We start from the raw sequence: 14,426 nt of genomic DNA, 5'->3' as shown, positions 1-14,426 counted from the left end.
ATGTTTCGATGTCCATCAAACAAAAAGTGGAACTGCTGCAAAAAATGGATGTTATATGTTAAAAGTTGTTGCCATTTTACATGTAGAAAGTGACAGAGAGATTAGTGAAAACGAAAAAATTTCGATTGACAAATTAGTCGGTATTCTCGGCACAAGCAATACAGGACTTGAACAGTGGAACTTTGTAACTGAACAAGAAATTCTGTCTGTTTATAGAATTAAAGAGAATGTATTATCACATAAAAAACGAAACAACTTACATTGAAAGAAATGTTTAATAAAGTAAACAAATAAATATTAAGCTTTTTTTTTTGTAAATTTTGATACCCTTTAGATCATAATTGCTCTTTATTTCATAAATTATGGTTTCATATTTTTAATTTTATAGTTTCTGCATGCTATCTTACCAGATTTAAATTGATGATCTATAATACAGAAAAACAACTAATCCGGAATCGCCAAAGTCCCGATGAGTCCAGATTAAAGACTTTGTACTGTATATCAATTAAAATATTAAAAAGCTCATCATGAACCCACCATTTTAAATTTTTTCATATTTTAAAGCATATGAATTAATGGAAATTACATTTCATTGCTGTAGCTTGGGTAATTAAGGATTATAAAATAACACTGAATTTTTTTCTTGTTAATTTACAGTACAGTTTCTTTGGTTTATGTTTTAGGATACATTTGTAAACTTCATACACATATCATACTCAAATCTTAACTTCAAACATAAAAAATCCCACAAATTTAACAGATGGCAGATAAGAATGTTAGTTAATAATAATAAAAATATATTAAATGCATAAAATATAAAAAAGTAAGAATTTTAATCAATCAGTCTTCAACCCTTGTTTAAATATTTCTTAGAACATTATTTCACAGTACTTTAATGTAGCAGACTTTTGATTTTACAAACGTGTATGGAAAGCTATAAATTTCATGCAATCAAAAGTTCTTAAACAACCATTAAAAAAACAATAAGCATTCAATGGCAAGGCAATAGTTTGTAACAATACATAATTAATAAATTAGAGAAGAATCATAAAAAAGGGTCTAAAATAAAACTTAACATAGAAGAAAATACAATAACTTAAAATAAATGGATTTCTATACCATGCTAATAAAATTATATTTTAGAAATGTCCAACATTGGAAAAGGTTAAAAGTTGTTGCCATTTGATAAAACTTAAGAAATTTAATTTGTCATCCCTGTTATAAAACTGTGTTGTGTTCCCCCCCCCTATGATTATCTCATTTTTCCTCACTATGGTGAAAGGACAGGAAAATTCTGTTTTAATACATACAAAAGTAATAGCTTAATTTAGATTTTACATTACGATTATTTTTTTTTTGTATTTGATTATTTTTTGATAACTTTGATCCTTAAACTAAGCATATAACCTTAGTTTTATTGTCAGTTAGAAAATAATCTCTTTAACAATGTACTATTTTAAGAATCTACATGGAACATTAAATATCACTTAATGATTACTTTAAAATGGTCAGAGAATTATGCTGGATCTACTCAGTTTCATTTAATATTCTGAAATTAATAAAATTTGAGATTAATGAAAACTCATTTTCTGTTCTAGCTCAAAGCCTGAATCAATGTCTTAGTTTTAAAAGTTATAGTATTATTTATTACTAAATGTCCAGATATGTTGGTAATGAGAGGTAAAGAACTGTTGCCAAATTTGCTGTATGAAATGATGTCTCATATTTTTGTATCAGAATAATTATCAAGGCAAAAATTACATTAATTAATAGAAACACCAAACAGAACATTGGAATTCAAGAAAAAACTGAAAGAAGGAATTGTTTTCAACTCATCTGAGGACTGGTCACTTGAGACACATTCTTCAGGACTTAAAGGAGCTTTCACCAACTTGCAATATAAGCATGAAACTCAGTTATCTTAAATTAATGTTCTGACTTTACTGCTTTTCATTTCAGATATTGTAGTAGTGACTGCTTTACACTTCAGATATATCACATTTGATTTGGAAACAGCCCATTCTTACATTTTAAAGTTTTTGCTTGCATTTATATTTACAATTTAATTAATTTTTTTCCTTGTGTTACTTTTAATGCAAAAGAAATATATTAAATATTTATTTGCATTAACATTTTCACTTTATCATCTATAATTTTGAATTTACTGATGTAAGATATAGAGGATATCTCTACTACATATAAATGTACATATGTAATTTTACTTTTTAATTATCATTCTTCTAATAATCACATCTTCTTTGTAACTTCATTCATTCTTATTTTCCCAATTTATTATATGGACCTTGCATTCACGAGTTTTATAATTTACTGTTAGCTGAATTATTATCAAACATTATCTGAATTAAATTTTTTTTTTGCATGCATATGTGTGAAATTTATTTTTAATTTAGCTCAGTATAACACTATGATTAATCAATATCATTTCACGTATATATTAAGTTTTTCTACCTTTTCCATATTTTAGGTGCATTACCTATATTTTACATAATGCAACCAAAGTATGCTTTTAAATACATATCTTATTTTCAATATCAGAAAATATAAATGATGCATCATGATCTTTTAAATAATGCATGATAAAATTTAGTGATCAACCAATCATTAAAATTGTCTCATAAAATAAATCTTAAGCCTTTATTTCTTTGAATTATAACAGCCTCCTTTAATCTTAATTTACTGATTTTGTGTAAATTTATATATTTATTTAACTATTTACATAAAGATTCATGATAAGGTGGTGTGGCAGAAAAACAATTTAGAAAATTCTGTGGTTAGAAACATGGGTAAAAAGTAAAAAACAACAACAACAAAGAATGAATTATTTTCGCTAAATTGGATAAACTAAATTGAAATAAATAAAAACAGTCACCTACAATGAGTTATTAATGTAAAACAAGATGTATCACATTAAGTGGAAAATTTTTCATTAATTCATTAATGTTTCTGTAATTAAGATTGAAGTAAATACAACAATTTTATTTTAAAATAAGTAATAAATGTGTACAATTTACACTGCTTAAATTACAAATAATTACCACTAATAATAGATCTTCCATCTTGCATCAAGAATATTGAATTGCATGTCATATTAGGGATTTCTATTCTCAAAAGTTCCTGAGATGATGCTGCATTCCATACACGGATTGTTTCCTTAGAACATGTAGCAAATAAATCTGAACATTTACTGCAAGTAAATTTTGAAAAATAAATAAATAAACAACAAAATACTGCTATTAAATTTTAAACGTATTTGCAAGTTTACATTTCATATAGATGAAAATTCAAGGAGGAGACACAACTGAGTTTAGTAACAATTGAAATGTTTTCATGATTAAGAAGTATGTATAATATGACTCAATAACATATGCAGACTGTTGGTGGTATCAGAGATATTAAAACTGATTACAAAAGGATTGCATTAAAAATTATATAAATTATAATCCATTTTACTTGATTATAAATTGAATAAAACTCACTCTCTTTATGTCATGTATTTATAAGCAGAAGATTATCTTCTGAAATTATCTCTTATGGTTTTTGTCTTATAAAGAAACTCAAACTCAAAATTAGTTGTCATAGTGGAAAAAGTTATGCATATAATTCCAGATAGCTGAGAAAATTTGATAACAGTTCCTCAGACTAAAGGATGATTATTGTTTCATAACAAATACAGCCAATTTTGAGTCATTACCAAAGAACTGTTTAAAATGACATTTATTTTCAAAATACATTTGTCTGGCTAGCATGCTGATTATTAAATTAACAATTTCTTCTCTTTTTCTTCCCCAGTATTTTTTTAGTATGTGGCAAAACAAAGTTTTGATTTTTTTAAAATTCAACATAAAAAGTTACCTTAAATTTAGCTTAACAATCAACTTAATCACAATATTATTTAGGCAGTTTACATTAATGATAGCATTTTCACAAGGAATGCTAAATCCATTAGAGTAGCGAGCACAACTAGCTCCCGGGGCAAAATACCTTTTTGGCGCCCCCCCCCCCGAAAAAACACAGTGATATGAAAATATTGTTAGGAGACCATTTGGCGCCCCTCTGCAAGCGGCGCCCGGGGCATCATACACCCCCTTGCTACGCCACTGGCTAAATCAGATTTGATTGAAGATCAGTAGGTAGTGGTAGTAGTAGAATTAAAGGTGCATAACAAGAAAGGTTATATGCACCAGAAGATCAGTAGGAAAATGTGTATTATTTCCAGATGTTTTTATAACGTTACATAACGCTTAATTATAATCATATAACTATTCTTACATATTCTACATGCTTGTCCAAGACCTAATTAAAATAACAAAGCTTTGAGGGATAATAATTTTATTTATAAGTATAATCCATACTATTTAAATTGTATAATTAGGCTAATCATAATTCCATCAGATAGGAAGGAAGAGGTTGGGAATTATTTTTATAATGACAATTAAAAACTAATTTACTACAATAAATATGGAACACAAAAACGTTGTTTGCAAACAATAAAAAAGAGAGGGTGGGTAGAGAATCTGCTAACTAAAAGGAAAAAAAAAAAAAAACTGAAGATTTCTGTTGCTATCATTTAAACACTTGATTATAGGCTAATATAATTAACTTTTTAAACAATAGAATTTTAAAGAATAATAACAAGACATTACTCTTACAAGGGAAAAGCAATATCATTTACAGCACTGCCATGGCAAGTATAAAATCTTTCACAGTGAAATCCCACAAGAGTAACCTGATATATTTCTGATTTTGCAGAGCCTAAAAGAAACTGTGCAATGTATATAAATAAATATTTACATTTAAAAATATAACAAAGAAGGTAAACACCACAGTGACAAATTTATATAAAGTAGACTTAACACCCCTGGAAATTTTCAATAGCATTAAAAGTTTAATTAAAAATTTTACACTTTTGGGGATTCATAATCAATTATAGTCACTCAACACATTTTTACACATTTCAAGTTGCTCATGTTTCTTTAAATAAAAAACTCGAGGTCATACTTGATGCCCATCTCCACGCAATGCAATAGATGTTACACTTCCTAGTATAAGAGTCCTCCTAGAATCAGAAGGAAAAACTTAAATTAACTAATAGAATTGAAGCATATCTGTGAAAATTCATTTTCTGAAGGAAGAAAATAATTATTATAATCTAATAAACCAAGGTGGAATTATTTATAAAATACATAACAAAGGAACCTAATGCAGTTTTTATACTTAACAATACACAATTCAGATATCATTATGAAACATAATGATTCATAAGTACTCCATTATTTAATATCAGAATTAATTACTTCACAAAAATTCTTATTATTTCCTGTAGACAATTAATTAAATATTAAATTACTTGTATTAGCTAGATATGCACAAATTCTGATAAGCAATTCCTGTTTTATTTAATTAATAATGATATAAAACATTTTGAAAAAAAATTTGTATAACAACAGAAAATATTTGATGCAGATAGCACATGACTTAATTTAACTTAAGTAGCATACATAATATTTTTTTTCTGTAAAACTTCAAAATTGTTCAATTAGCCAGCTACTAATGAATTTAATTATAAACATACAGATGTTTTTAAAAACAGCTGTAATTTTCAGTGAAAAATCCAAATTTGATAATGTAACAATTATATGCATAAAGTTTAATGTAATTTCTCATGTGATTGAAACTGTATTTTAGCTTTGAGCATTATATAAAAATAATGAAACGTTTGCTGAGATTTATGGATTTTCCCCTACCACTTTCAAGCATATATACTAAATCTCTATAAATTCATAAATATCATTAATGAATTTTTTTAATTTAATAATATGGAGTCACAATGAAAATATGAAAATTTTATGCACAAATATTCCATGCAAAACCTCTAACACAGATAATACATAAATATCTTATAAAATTGCTGAATAACAATACATAAAAAGATAACAAACTAAAAAATTTTGATTGTTAAAAAAATATCTGTTTTTTTGATAGGAATGCAGCTCTTCCAAGAAAGTCAAAATAAATGTTTGTATAAACAAATGATTAATCTTCCTACATTTTATCACACATTTTATGCATTTAAATATAAATAATGCATAACAATCTTTGTGTCTTAATTAAGAAATGCTACTGCAACTTGTTTGATAAACCTCAATTGAACCAGATGTATATATAAATCCGATTTACATCAGGTTACTAGCATAAAAATATGCAAAAATATTTATAATACTTAATGAAACATTCAAATGAGATTTATTTATTTCAGCTTTAAAAAAATGGCTATTAAACTCTGTGTTAAGGTTTTCTGCCATACATATAAATAAGTATGTGTTAAATATATCTTAGGTCACATCAGAAATATTTGTTAAAAACACATTTATATGCATATAATTTCAACATAATTGCATCATAACATTTAAATATGATTAATTGAAAATAATATTTTAAGGAATATGTGTTGTATTATTGATTAAAAAGCCCAATATATATAAAATTTGAATTCCCCCCAATTAAAAAATTAAGAAAAATCAGCTTAAGATTTAAAAAAGTGAGTTTTATTCTGTTCTGGATAGAATAATGCAAAATATTTACATAACAAGAACTGGCGAAAAAGTGGATGAAAAGATAATTTGTTCATTTCTATAAATAACATTTTTTAAATGGGTTTTGCCTACATCAAAGAACTTAAAACCTAAAAGTTTTGTTTATAATAAAAGCCATTGTTTTTGATAAAAATATTCAACCATTTAAAAATATGCAAACATAAAATAAAAATCAGAAAAGGAAAAGGAAGACAAATACAACATTATATTCCCTCTTTTTGAGTGAGCAAATCTGAAATTTCTCTAAGCATGCTATTCTCTAACTGCTATATTTAGAAAAGATTTTCTCAAAATGAACATTTAATAAAATTTTAGCAGCAATCTTAAAAATGAAGTACATTAAAAACTTGTTAGGGAAAGGGGAAATCAGATTTTATTATTTCTATTAAATGCTGCAAAATATTTCTGAACATGCATAAAAAATGAAATGACAAAAAATATGTTTTTGCGAGTGATAACAAAAACATACCCAGTTTCTCGTAACCGCATCTCTACTTTGATTTTAGCATTCTTGGTTCCCAGTGATTTTTCTGCAGCTTTAGATGTTAAATTCTTAGCCCTCTGCTCTACTTGCACAGAACGGCATACAATGCCATCTCCTGTTCCAATCAAGAGCTCACCAGTTTTTAAAACAGCTAAAGCTGTAACACCTGTAATAGTTCACAACTTTATGATAGGTATCCTTATATGTAAGCAATGTTTTAGATTAGTTGACTGAATTTCATATTAATTATCGTTCATATTAATTATCAATTTATGCAATGTTTTGATTTTAAAGCAGGATAATTATGACATGAGAGAAAATTAACCCAATTTTTATTAATATTTTGTATTAACCTTTACAAAGCATTTTATACTTCCTAGTCTTTTAATAGAGTATTCAATGAATTAATTTTTTAATCATGCCTTTTTTTTTCATAAATTTAATTCTGCCATTGACTATAAATTTAAGCAACAGAAGAAAAAATAAAAATTATCACTTATGACAAGTAAATGTTAAAAATAATTAATGTATCAAACTTTCGATTTATTGCTCTATCTTTAAAATCAGCAAAGCAACAACCTTGCGTTTGCCACAGATTCAGTCAAGAACTCTATCAATTTTGAGGGTGGTAGAATTCTTGATTAAATCTATACCAAACAAATTTGTTCCTTTGCTAATTTTACGTTTTACTACTTTTTACTTTTTATTTATTACATGTTTCTCTTCTGTTTTGATTTATGTATCTTCACAAGCATAGATATATATACACTTTGCACCCCTACTGCATATTAGTATGTTGTAATAAAACATTTAACTTTTTGCTATATTTATAACTTAGATTTTTAAGAATCTAAAATATATATTATTTGCATATAGAGTTCTGCATGTCTGTTTACATATATTTTACTAAGACCTTCAGTCTATCTCATATTCCCATTTAATACTTTAATATTTTCATACATTCACACAGAATAAAAAAAATTAAGATGTAAGTACTTTCAAGTTAGCTAAAATTACAATCAGTAAATGCAAAGAATTTTAAATAATAATAGTAATAATAATAATAATAATAATAATAATAATAATGTTTAAAGGAAGCCTTTTTTTATTATGTTTTAAAAGCTTCATTTTTAATCAACAAAAACTGGCAGAAACATTTCCAATAAAAATGTTTAAGAGCTATTTAACACATTAATTAGTACTAGTTATAAATTTAGAAGAAATTATAATTTTCAACTGAGTAAATGATTGTAATATTATTAAATTTATTTGAAAATATCTATGTAAAAATGAAAAATACTGATGAATATTAATTATATAATATACATTTCGAAAGTTATTAAACGATTATTTAAGAAATATATCAATATTATATTATTACAGTTATTGTATATCACAGTTCAAACTCAAATATTTCAAAGGTAAGTAAATAACTTACCATGAATATAAATCTTAACCTATTCCAAAAATTTTACAATTTTAAACAACTTACTATTCAAAAAACCTAATAAACCTAATAAAAATATTTCAGTAATTTATTTTGAAAATAATGAATAATATCAAATATTTTTAAAACAAAACTAGTTAAAAAATTAAGTTTATCAAATAAGTAAAATTTCTGAGAATGTTTATCTCTTATATTAGAAACCATAAGCTAGTATAAGCACCTTAATAACAACCAAAAATTTAATTGAAAAAAAAAAAAAAAAAAAAAAAAAAAAAGAAAGGAAAAAAAGAAAGGAAAAAAAGAAAGAAATTCTGAAAGGATTCAGATTTCAACATTTTACCAGAGAATTTGTTAAGGTTTTTTATGCTCTCACTGAGCATCACAGGTTACCAATCTGCTTTTGGACTCTCTGCTCCTAATATAATTTTTTTTTTTTTTTTTTTGTCCTTTTAGCTTTATTACTAAGCATCACTTTCTTCTCACTTACACCACATAAAACTCAAGAGCAAAATCACAAAATATTTAAAAACGGCATATCTTTAAAATTTCCAATAGTGTGTTGTTTAATATATCTAATTAGATATTTTATTTAAAAGAACTTTTACACAAATCAATCTGATTAACATGTAGAAAATATATTTTTAAGAACTGCATTTTTTGCTTTTCAGTCACTTGGTTTGCTACTCAGTAACAGAAAGATTAAATTTGAATGTTATATATGTTAAATATCTACATTTGGTCAAATGGCAACAGTGAATAGTGCTGCAGATAAAAATGTTTTAATTCAAACAGTGTTGCCACTTCTCACTTTGAAATTGTTGAGTTTGTTTAATAAATATTCATTAAATTTGTACAAAATTTGAAATAAATAAAACACAACTTTGAAATTCAAAATTGGGCTTCAAGGTATCTTTGCTTGGATGGAGGGTTACACTTATTATTAAAACTTCAATTGTTCTAGGTACTATTATTTTTCTACAATGTCATGAACATACTCTTCATTATTTAGTTTTTTTAAGGTAATACATGGCGATAACGTTTGGTGGCAACAATTTGAAATGTGATTTGGACACAAGAATGTTATGGACAAAAAGTGAGTTTTGAGACTAAAAGCACCTCTAGTGCTAAAAAGGACTAAAAAATGCACAATTGTTTACCTAATAATGATTTAAGTTCTCAGATAATTCTCAAAAACACGAAACAATGCCTTGAATGCATTTGCCAACAACTCATTTAAATTAAAAAATGTGCTTTGTTCTATAGCTACTATCACATACATTGCCACCCACTTGCCACTTTCTTTTCTACCCATAAATACAGTTATGCAATACACAGTATTCTTTATGCATTTTGATACAGATACGGAAAATAAGATTCCCTTTATTCGTAGCAATATTTTGTTTCATAAAAACATACTAATAATTAAAACTGAAAATAATCTTATTGTTTATGTCGTTTCAATCCATGTTCTTTCAATAACATTCATACATTTTCTGTAAGAATAAATGTAAATGTTGGAAATGATGAAGCAAAAAGAATCAGGGTAAGTAGCATAAATCTGTGGAATAGTTTCAAAGATTTAAACAAAATCTTCTAAACTAGTTCTGCAAATTTATGAAACTTATGCTGATTTATTGAATGAAACCTTTCTTCTAACATATATTCTTCAACATGTTATTTTAGTTAATAAATGCAAATATTAAATACGATCTTTAAGAATTTTATTACTCTAATAGAACTGAATTAATATTTGAAATAATTTTTTAGAAAAATTTAGAGCTAGAATACAATACTCAACTGTACATGAAAGTCAGATTTTACTTACCACCACTGAACAATGGTATGTCACCAGGGATTTCTTTTTTGATTACTCTTGTCAAGCAATATAGTAATGTAGCATCCCAAGTTTTATTTTCTCCATCATTAATAATCATCTGAAGCTTTAGAATATCACCAGAAGCAGTTCCACAGTACAGATTTTGGTCCATATGATCAATCTTATAAATATATATATATATATATATATATATTTATAAGATTGATATATATATATATATACAGGGTGTTCAGAAAATTGGTTATAAACTTTCAGGAGAGATACAGTACACATAAATGATGGGAAATCACATAGCAATGCATGGTCGGAAATGCTTTCCTGGAGCAGTCGTAACAACACAAAACACAAGAAAGGAATGAAATGAACAGGGTGAGAAAACATGTTTGTTATGCTTGCTTAATGTAGCAAAAACGAAGAAATATGAGTGAAAATGGACAATGATTATTATCAAAGTAGGTGTTCGAAATTATGACCATGGACTATAATGCAGGCCTCACATCTGTGGTACATGGAAGATCTGATGTTTTGGAAAATACCAGGCATGCAGTGGTGTAAATAAGGGTATGCAAGGAATGCCATCGCATAGGGGCCCAAAGGCTTAGGGGGCCCTTAAATGTCCTGCTGAACTTCATTTACATGTTTAAACTTAAAAGACGGATTTTATTACATATATAAAGAAGCTTTAATTCATTTTCCCTTGATGAGTTCGGAATTAGAATTTCAATAAAAGAAGATTAATTATTATTTTTATATTTTTTATCTTGTACTTTTTTCCCTTTTGCTTTTCATTTTTATTTTTAGAATTTGAATTACTATAAATTCTTATTTTAATTTTGATATGTTTTGATTTTGTGTTAAATCCCTTTTACATGATTGTTAATATGAGTCGCACCAAGTGGCAAGGTAAGGGACAGAAACGTTTTGGATTTAGAAGCACGATTGACATTACAAAATGGCAAAGGCAGATTGATTTTTTTCTCTTTTTTTTACACTAATAAGCTGGAGGGTGGGGAATCATTCGTAAATATCAATTGATAACTCCAGAATACATGCTTCTCTTTCTTAAGGACACAAAATCAATAATGTAAGTTGAGCAGTTGTGGCATGAAAGAACTTTGCCCCACTCCCATGTCAAAATGCTGTTCTAAGGAAACGCTAAGAATTTATGACACCACATTTGGAAAGGAGAGATTTCCCGTTCGGCTTAGGGAACTTTGAATGAATTCAAGATCCGAAAAAAGGAGGAAATTTTACGACAGGCTACGAACACACAGATGCTCAAACATTAAGCAGCCAAATATTTCAGTTAATTTCCGGAGTAAATTTAATAAAATTTTTTTCATTAAATTTACCAAAATTCATTACTTTTTCACTCATGGAGGTAGGAAATGGAAATGGATGAATATTTTTACATGAAATAATGAGTAAATAAATATTTATCCAATTTTTCATATCAAAATTTTCAAAATATTCCCACATGGCAGATAAAATGCAGGTTAGGAATTCTTTAAAATCTCTAATCCAGAATTAAATCTGAAAGCACAGAACTCGTTTCAGGATTTACTTGATTTGCTTTAGAAAAGAGAAGAGCTGTAGTGTTTCTTAAGCTGTAGTGTTTCTTGAGCTGTAGTGTCTGTAAATTACCCATCTACCAAAAATTCACACTTATCTGTAAAAGTTAATTCTGAAGACATTAAATTTGTTTTGATAGTAATATATTAATATCTCTTCGTTTGAAAAAAATATCATAAATTACAATTTTTTTTAACAACGTGAAACATTTAAGCGTATAATTGAGTAATGCACAATAATTTGTATGTTATTTAAATGGAATTGAATTGAATTATTATATAATAATAAAGCACTCGAGGACTATTTGCCTAAGGGAAAGAACGCCTTCATGGAGTACTTTCTAATCGTTATTTGAAATGAAATTTTACAATTTACTTTACTTTTGCTTTTAATTTACTTTCCACAGCATTCAGTACGTGAAATCATCGATAATAATATAATAATGAAAATAAAAATGGCATCACACAACTAAAAGTATATACTACTTCGTAAATTTTGATAAATTAATTACTGAAAATATTAAACATATTAATGGCAGCATTGCCCTAATAGTTTTAAGTTGCATTTCAACATCTGAAAGAATGCGAATTACTCGTACATTGCTATTTTCACTACACAAATGAATGGAATATTTCAGAAAAGAATGCTACCCTGTTATTGCAATATTTCAATAATTTTTGCAAATTAAAAAATTTAATTAACACGTTTTAATAGTAAACCACCTGGGGTACAACAAACCTATTTTCATAAATGAAGTTTTGCGAATTTTTCTATGAAGTACGCAAAACTTGTTTCATACAATTTTATTTTTACTAATTATGAAGAAACTTTCTACTTGTTTCCTAAACAAATATTTATGTGTACTACTTTTAGAATACATGTGACAGAGACTCATCTTCAAGTATAAATTAGTATCAATAAGCTTAACTCTAAATTATTAAACATTTCTGGGACCTTGAAAAACTTGAAAGGGAATCGTCATATTTTGCTGCAGTGGGTATTTAAATTTTGATTAATTTTAAAATTTCCATTTCGTATTACACAATCATTTTCAAAGCTCTTGCATATCAATAAAATTTGTTTCTACCTGTTTATGATTTCATTGTAAACTTGTGAAGAATTTCCTAAAAATATTCGAATATCCATAATTTTTACTGTTAAATATTTAATAATTATACATTAACTGAAATGCATTTATAGTTCAGAGGAAATGTTGAAAGATATTACAGGTGATGTATTATGTATCATTGGAATATGACAATAATAATAGTACAATTTGACTGAAGGGAAAAAGAAAAAAACAGATGTTTCAGCGTTTTAAAAGGGAAATGGGCAATGGACATCTTTTCAGTAAAGTCTTGGATGAAAGTTTTACTGTGACTTAACTTAGGGAGACACTGGAAATTTATAGTGGAGGCAAGGTTCCTTTCTTCGTTAAACAGCTGCACTGAAGTGTGAAACACTACCCCTTAAGTATACTTGTAAATTGGCTGATGACTCAAAACGGTAAACTGAACTTAAACTTGCTCTTATTCTAATGCCATTTCTATAGTCTATGGCGAGAACAAACAGAAGTTTTTCTTTAAAATTAAATTTCAAAGTGATCTCAAATATAATTCTTCATTATAAAGGTAAGTTATTGATTTTTAGTATCTAAATTAATCATAAACTAAATTCTTATAATTTAAAACTTGCTAAAAATTCAATTCAGCTAAACTTTTAATCCATTTATCTGAAAAATCCAAAATTATTACTATTAACAATGCAAATGTCTACTAATATTAATAACATATTGTTATATCAACATGAAATATTTTTATGATAAATATGAAATATAAATATAATCTGTGTTTCTATACATTAAGAAACATCATAACAGGCCAAAATTAAAAACACAATTTTTTAAACATGTCCTGCGCTATAGTGCAGGATCAATCAACCAATCAATCGGTTCGACAATCGAAAATCAATCGACTTGAATGGAGCTCATCAACATCTAAAAAGCATTTCTATTAATATGCAAGATATGAGAAACAAGTTTGAACATTATGAAAGAAGCTGGGTTTATTGCAAAGAAATGGGGCATAGAAACTAAATTTGAAAAATATAAGAGAAATAAAGAACTTAAAACACTGTCATTGTTAACAAATATGTAAATTATTAATAATGTTTCAAAAATACACAAACCATACAAAGAAGACTTGCACTGGAAGTACAACTTTTATTATTTATAAATACTTTCAGAACAGAAATCCAAAATTTGAAATCCTTTAAGGATTTAGCTAAATTAGCATTGGTAAAATATTATGACATGACAAGCAGTTATTCGGGAGTGTGCAATTCACTTATATTGTATTTATCATTACCTGTAACCACAGCCACGAGTGAGAGGTCATTTTCACTACTGAAACTAATAAAAATATATTTAAGAAACAGCATGACACAAGATCGTTGTCAAACCTTTCACTATTG

The 14,426-nt window shown here is 26.7% G+C and overlaps 1 protein-coding gene across 1 annotated transcript in view; it reads right to left on the bottom strand.

Annotated features, from left to right (window-relative positions):
- The window catches only part of LOC118193118 (cilia- and flagella-associated protein 52), a 51,945-nt gene that overhangs the window by 16,306 nt on the left and 21,213 nt on the right, over positions 1 to 14,426 (bottom strand). The window contains exons 6-10 of the mRNA XM_035364157.2: positions 10,371 to 10,542; positions 7,084 to 7,264; positions 5,020 to 5,077; positions 4,671 to 4,783; positions 3,057 to 3,205 (exon numbers count right to left, since the gene is read on the bottom strand). Coding sequence (XP_035220048.2) covers positions 3,057 to 3,205; positions 4,671 to 4,783; positions 5,020 to 5,077; positions 7,084 to 7,264; positions 10,371 to 10,542 — 673 coding nt within the window. The remainder of the gene's footprint in view (positions 1 to 3,056; positions 3,206 to 4,670; positions 4,784 to 5,019; positions 5,078 to 7,083; positions 7,265 to 10,370; positions 10,543 to 14,426) is intronic.

Source organism: Stegodyphus dumicola, chromosome 4 (assembly GCF_044657685.1).
Source record: "Stegodyphus dumicola isolate Sdum_Otavi_A_Nest chromosome 4, ASM4465768v1".
In the NCBI taxonomy this organism is placed as follows: domain Eukaryota; kingdom Metazoa; phylum Arthropoda; class Arachnida; order Araneae; family Eresidae; genus Stegodyphus; species Stegodyphus dumicola.
The sequence above is the reverse complement of the archived record's forward strand: the minus strand, read 5'-3'. Positions and strand labels throughout refer to the sequence as shown.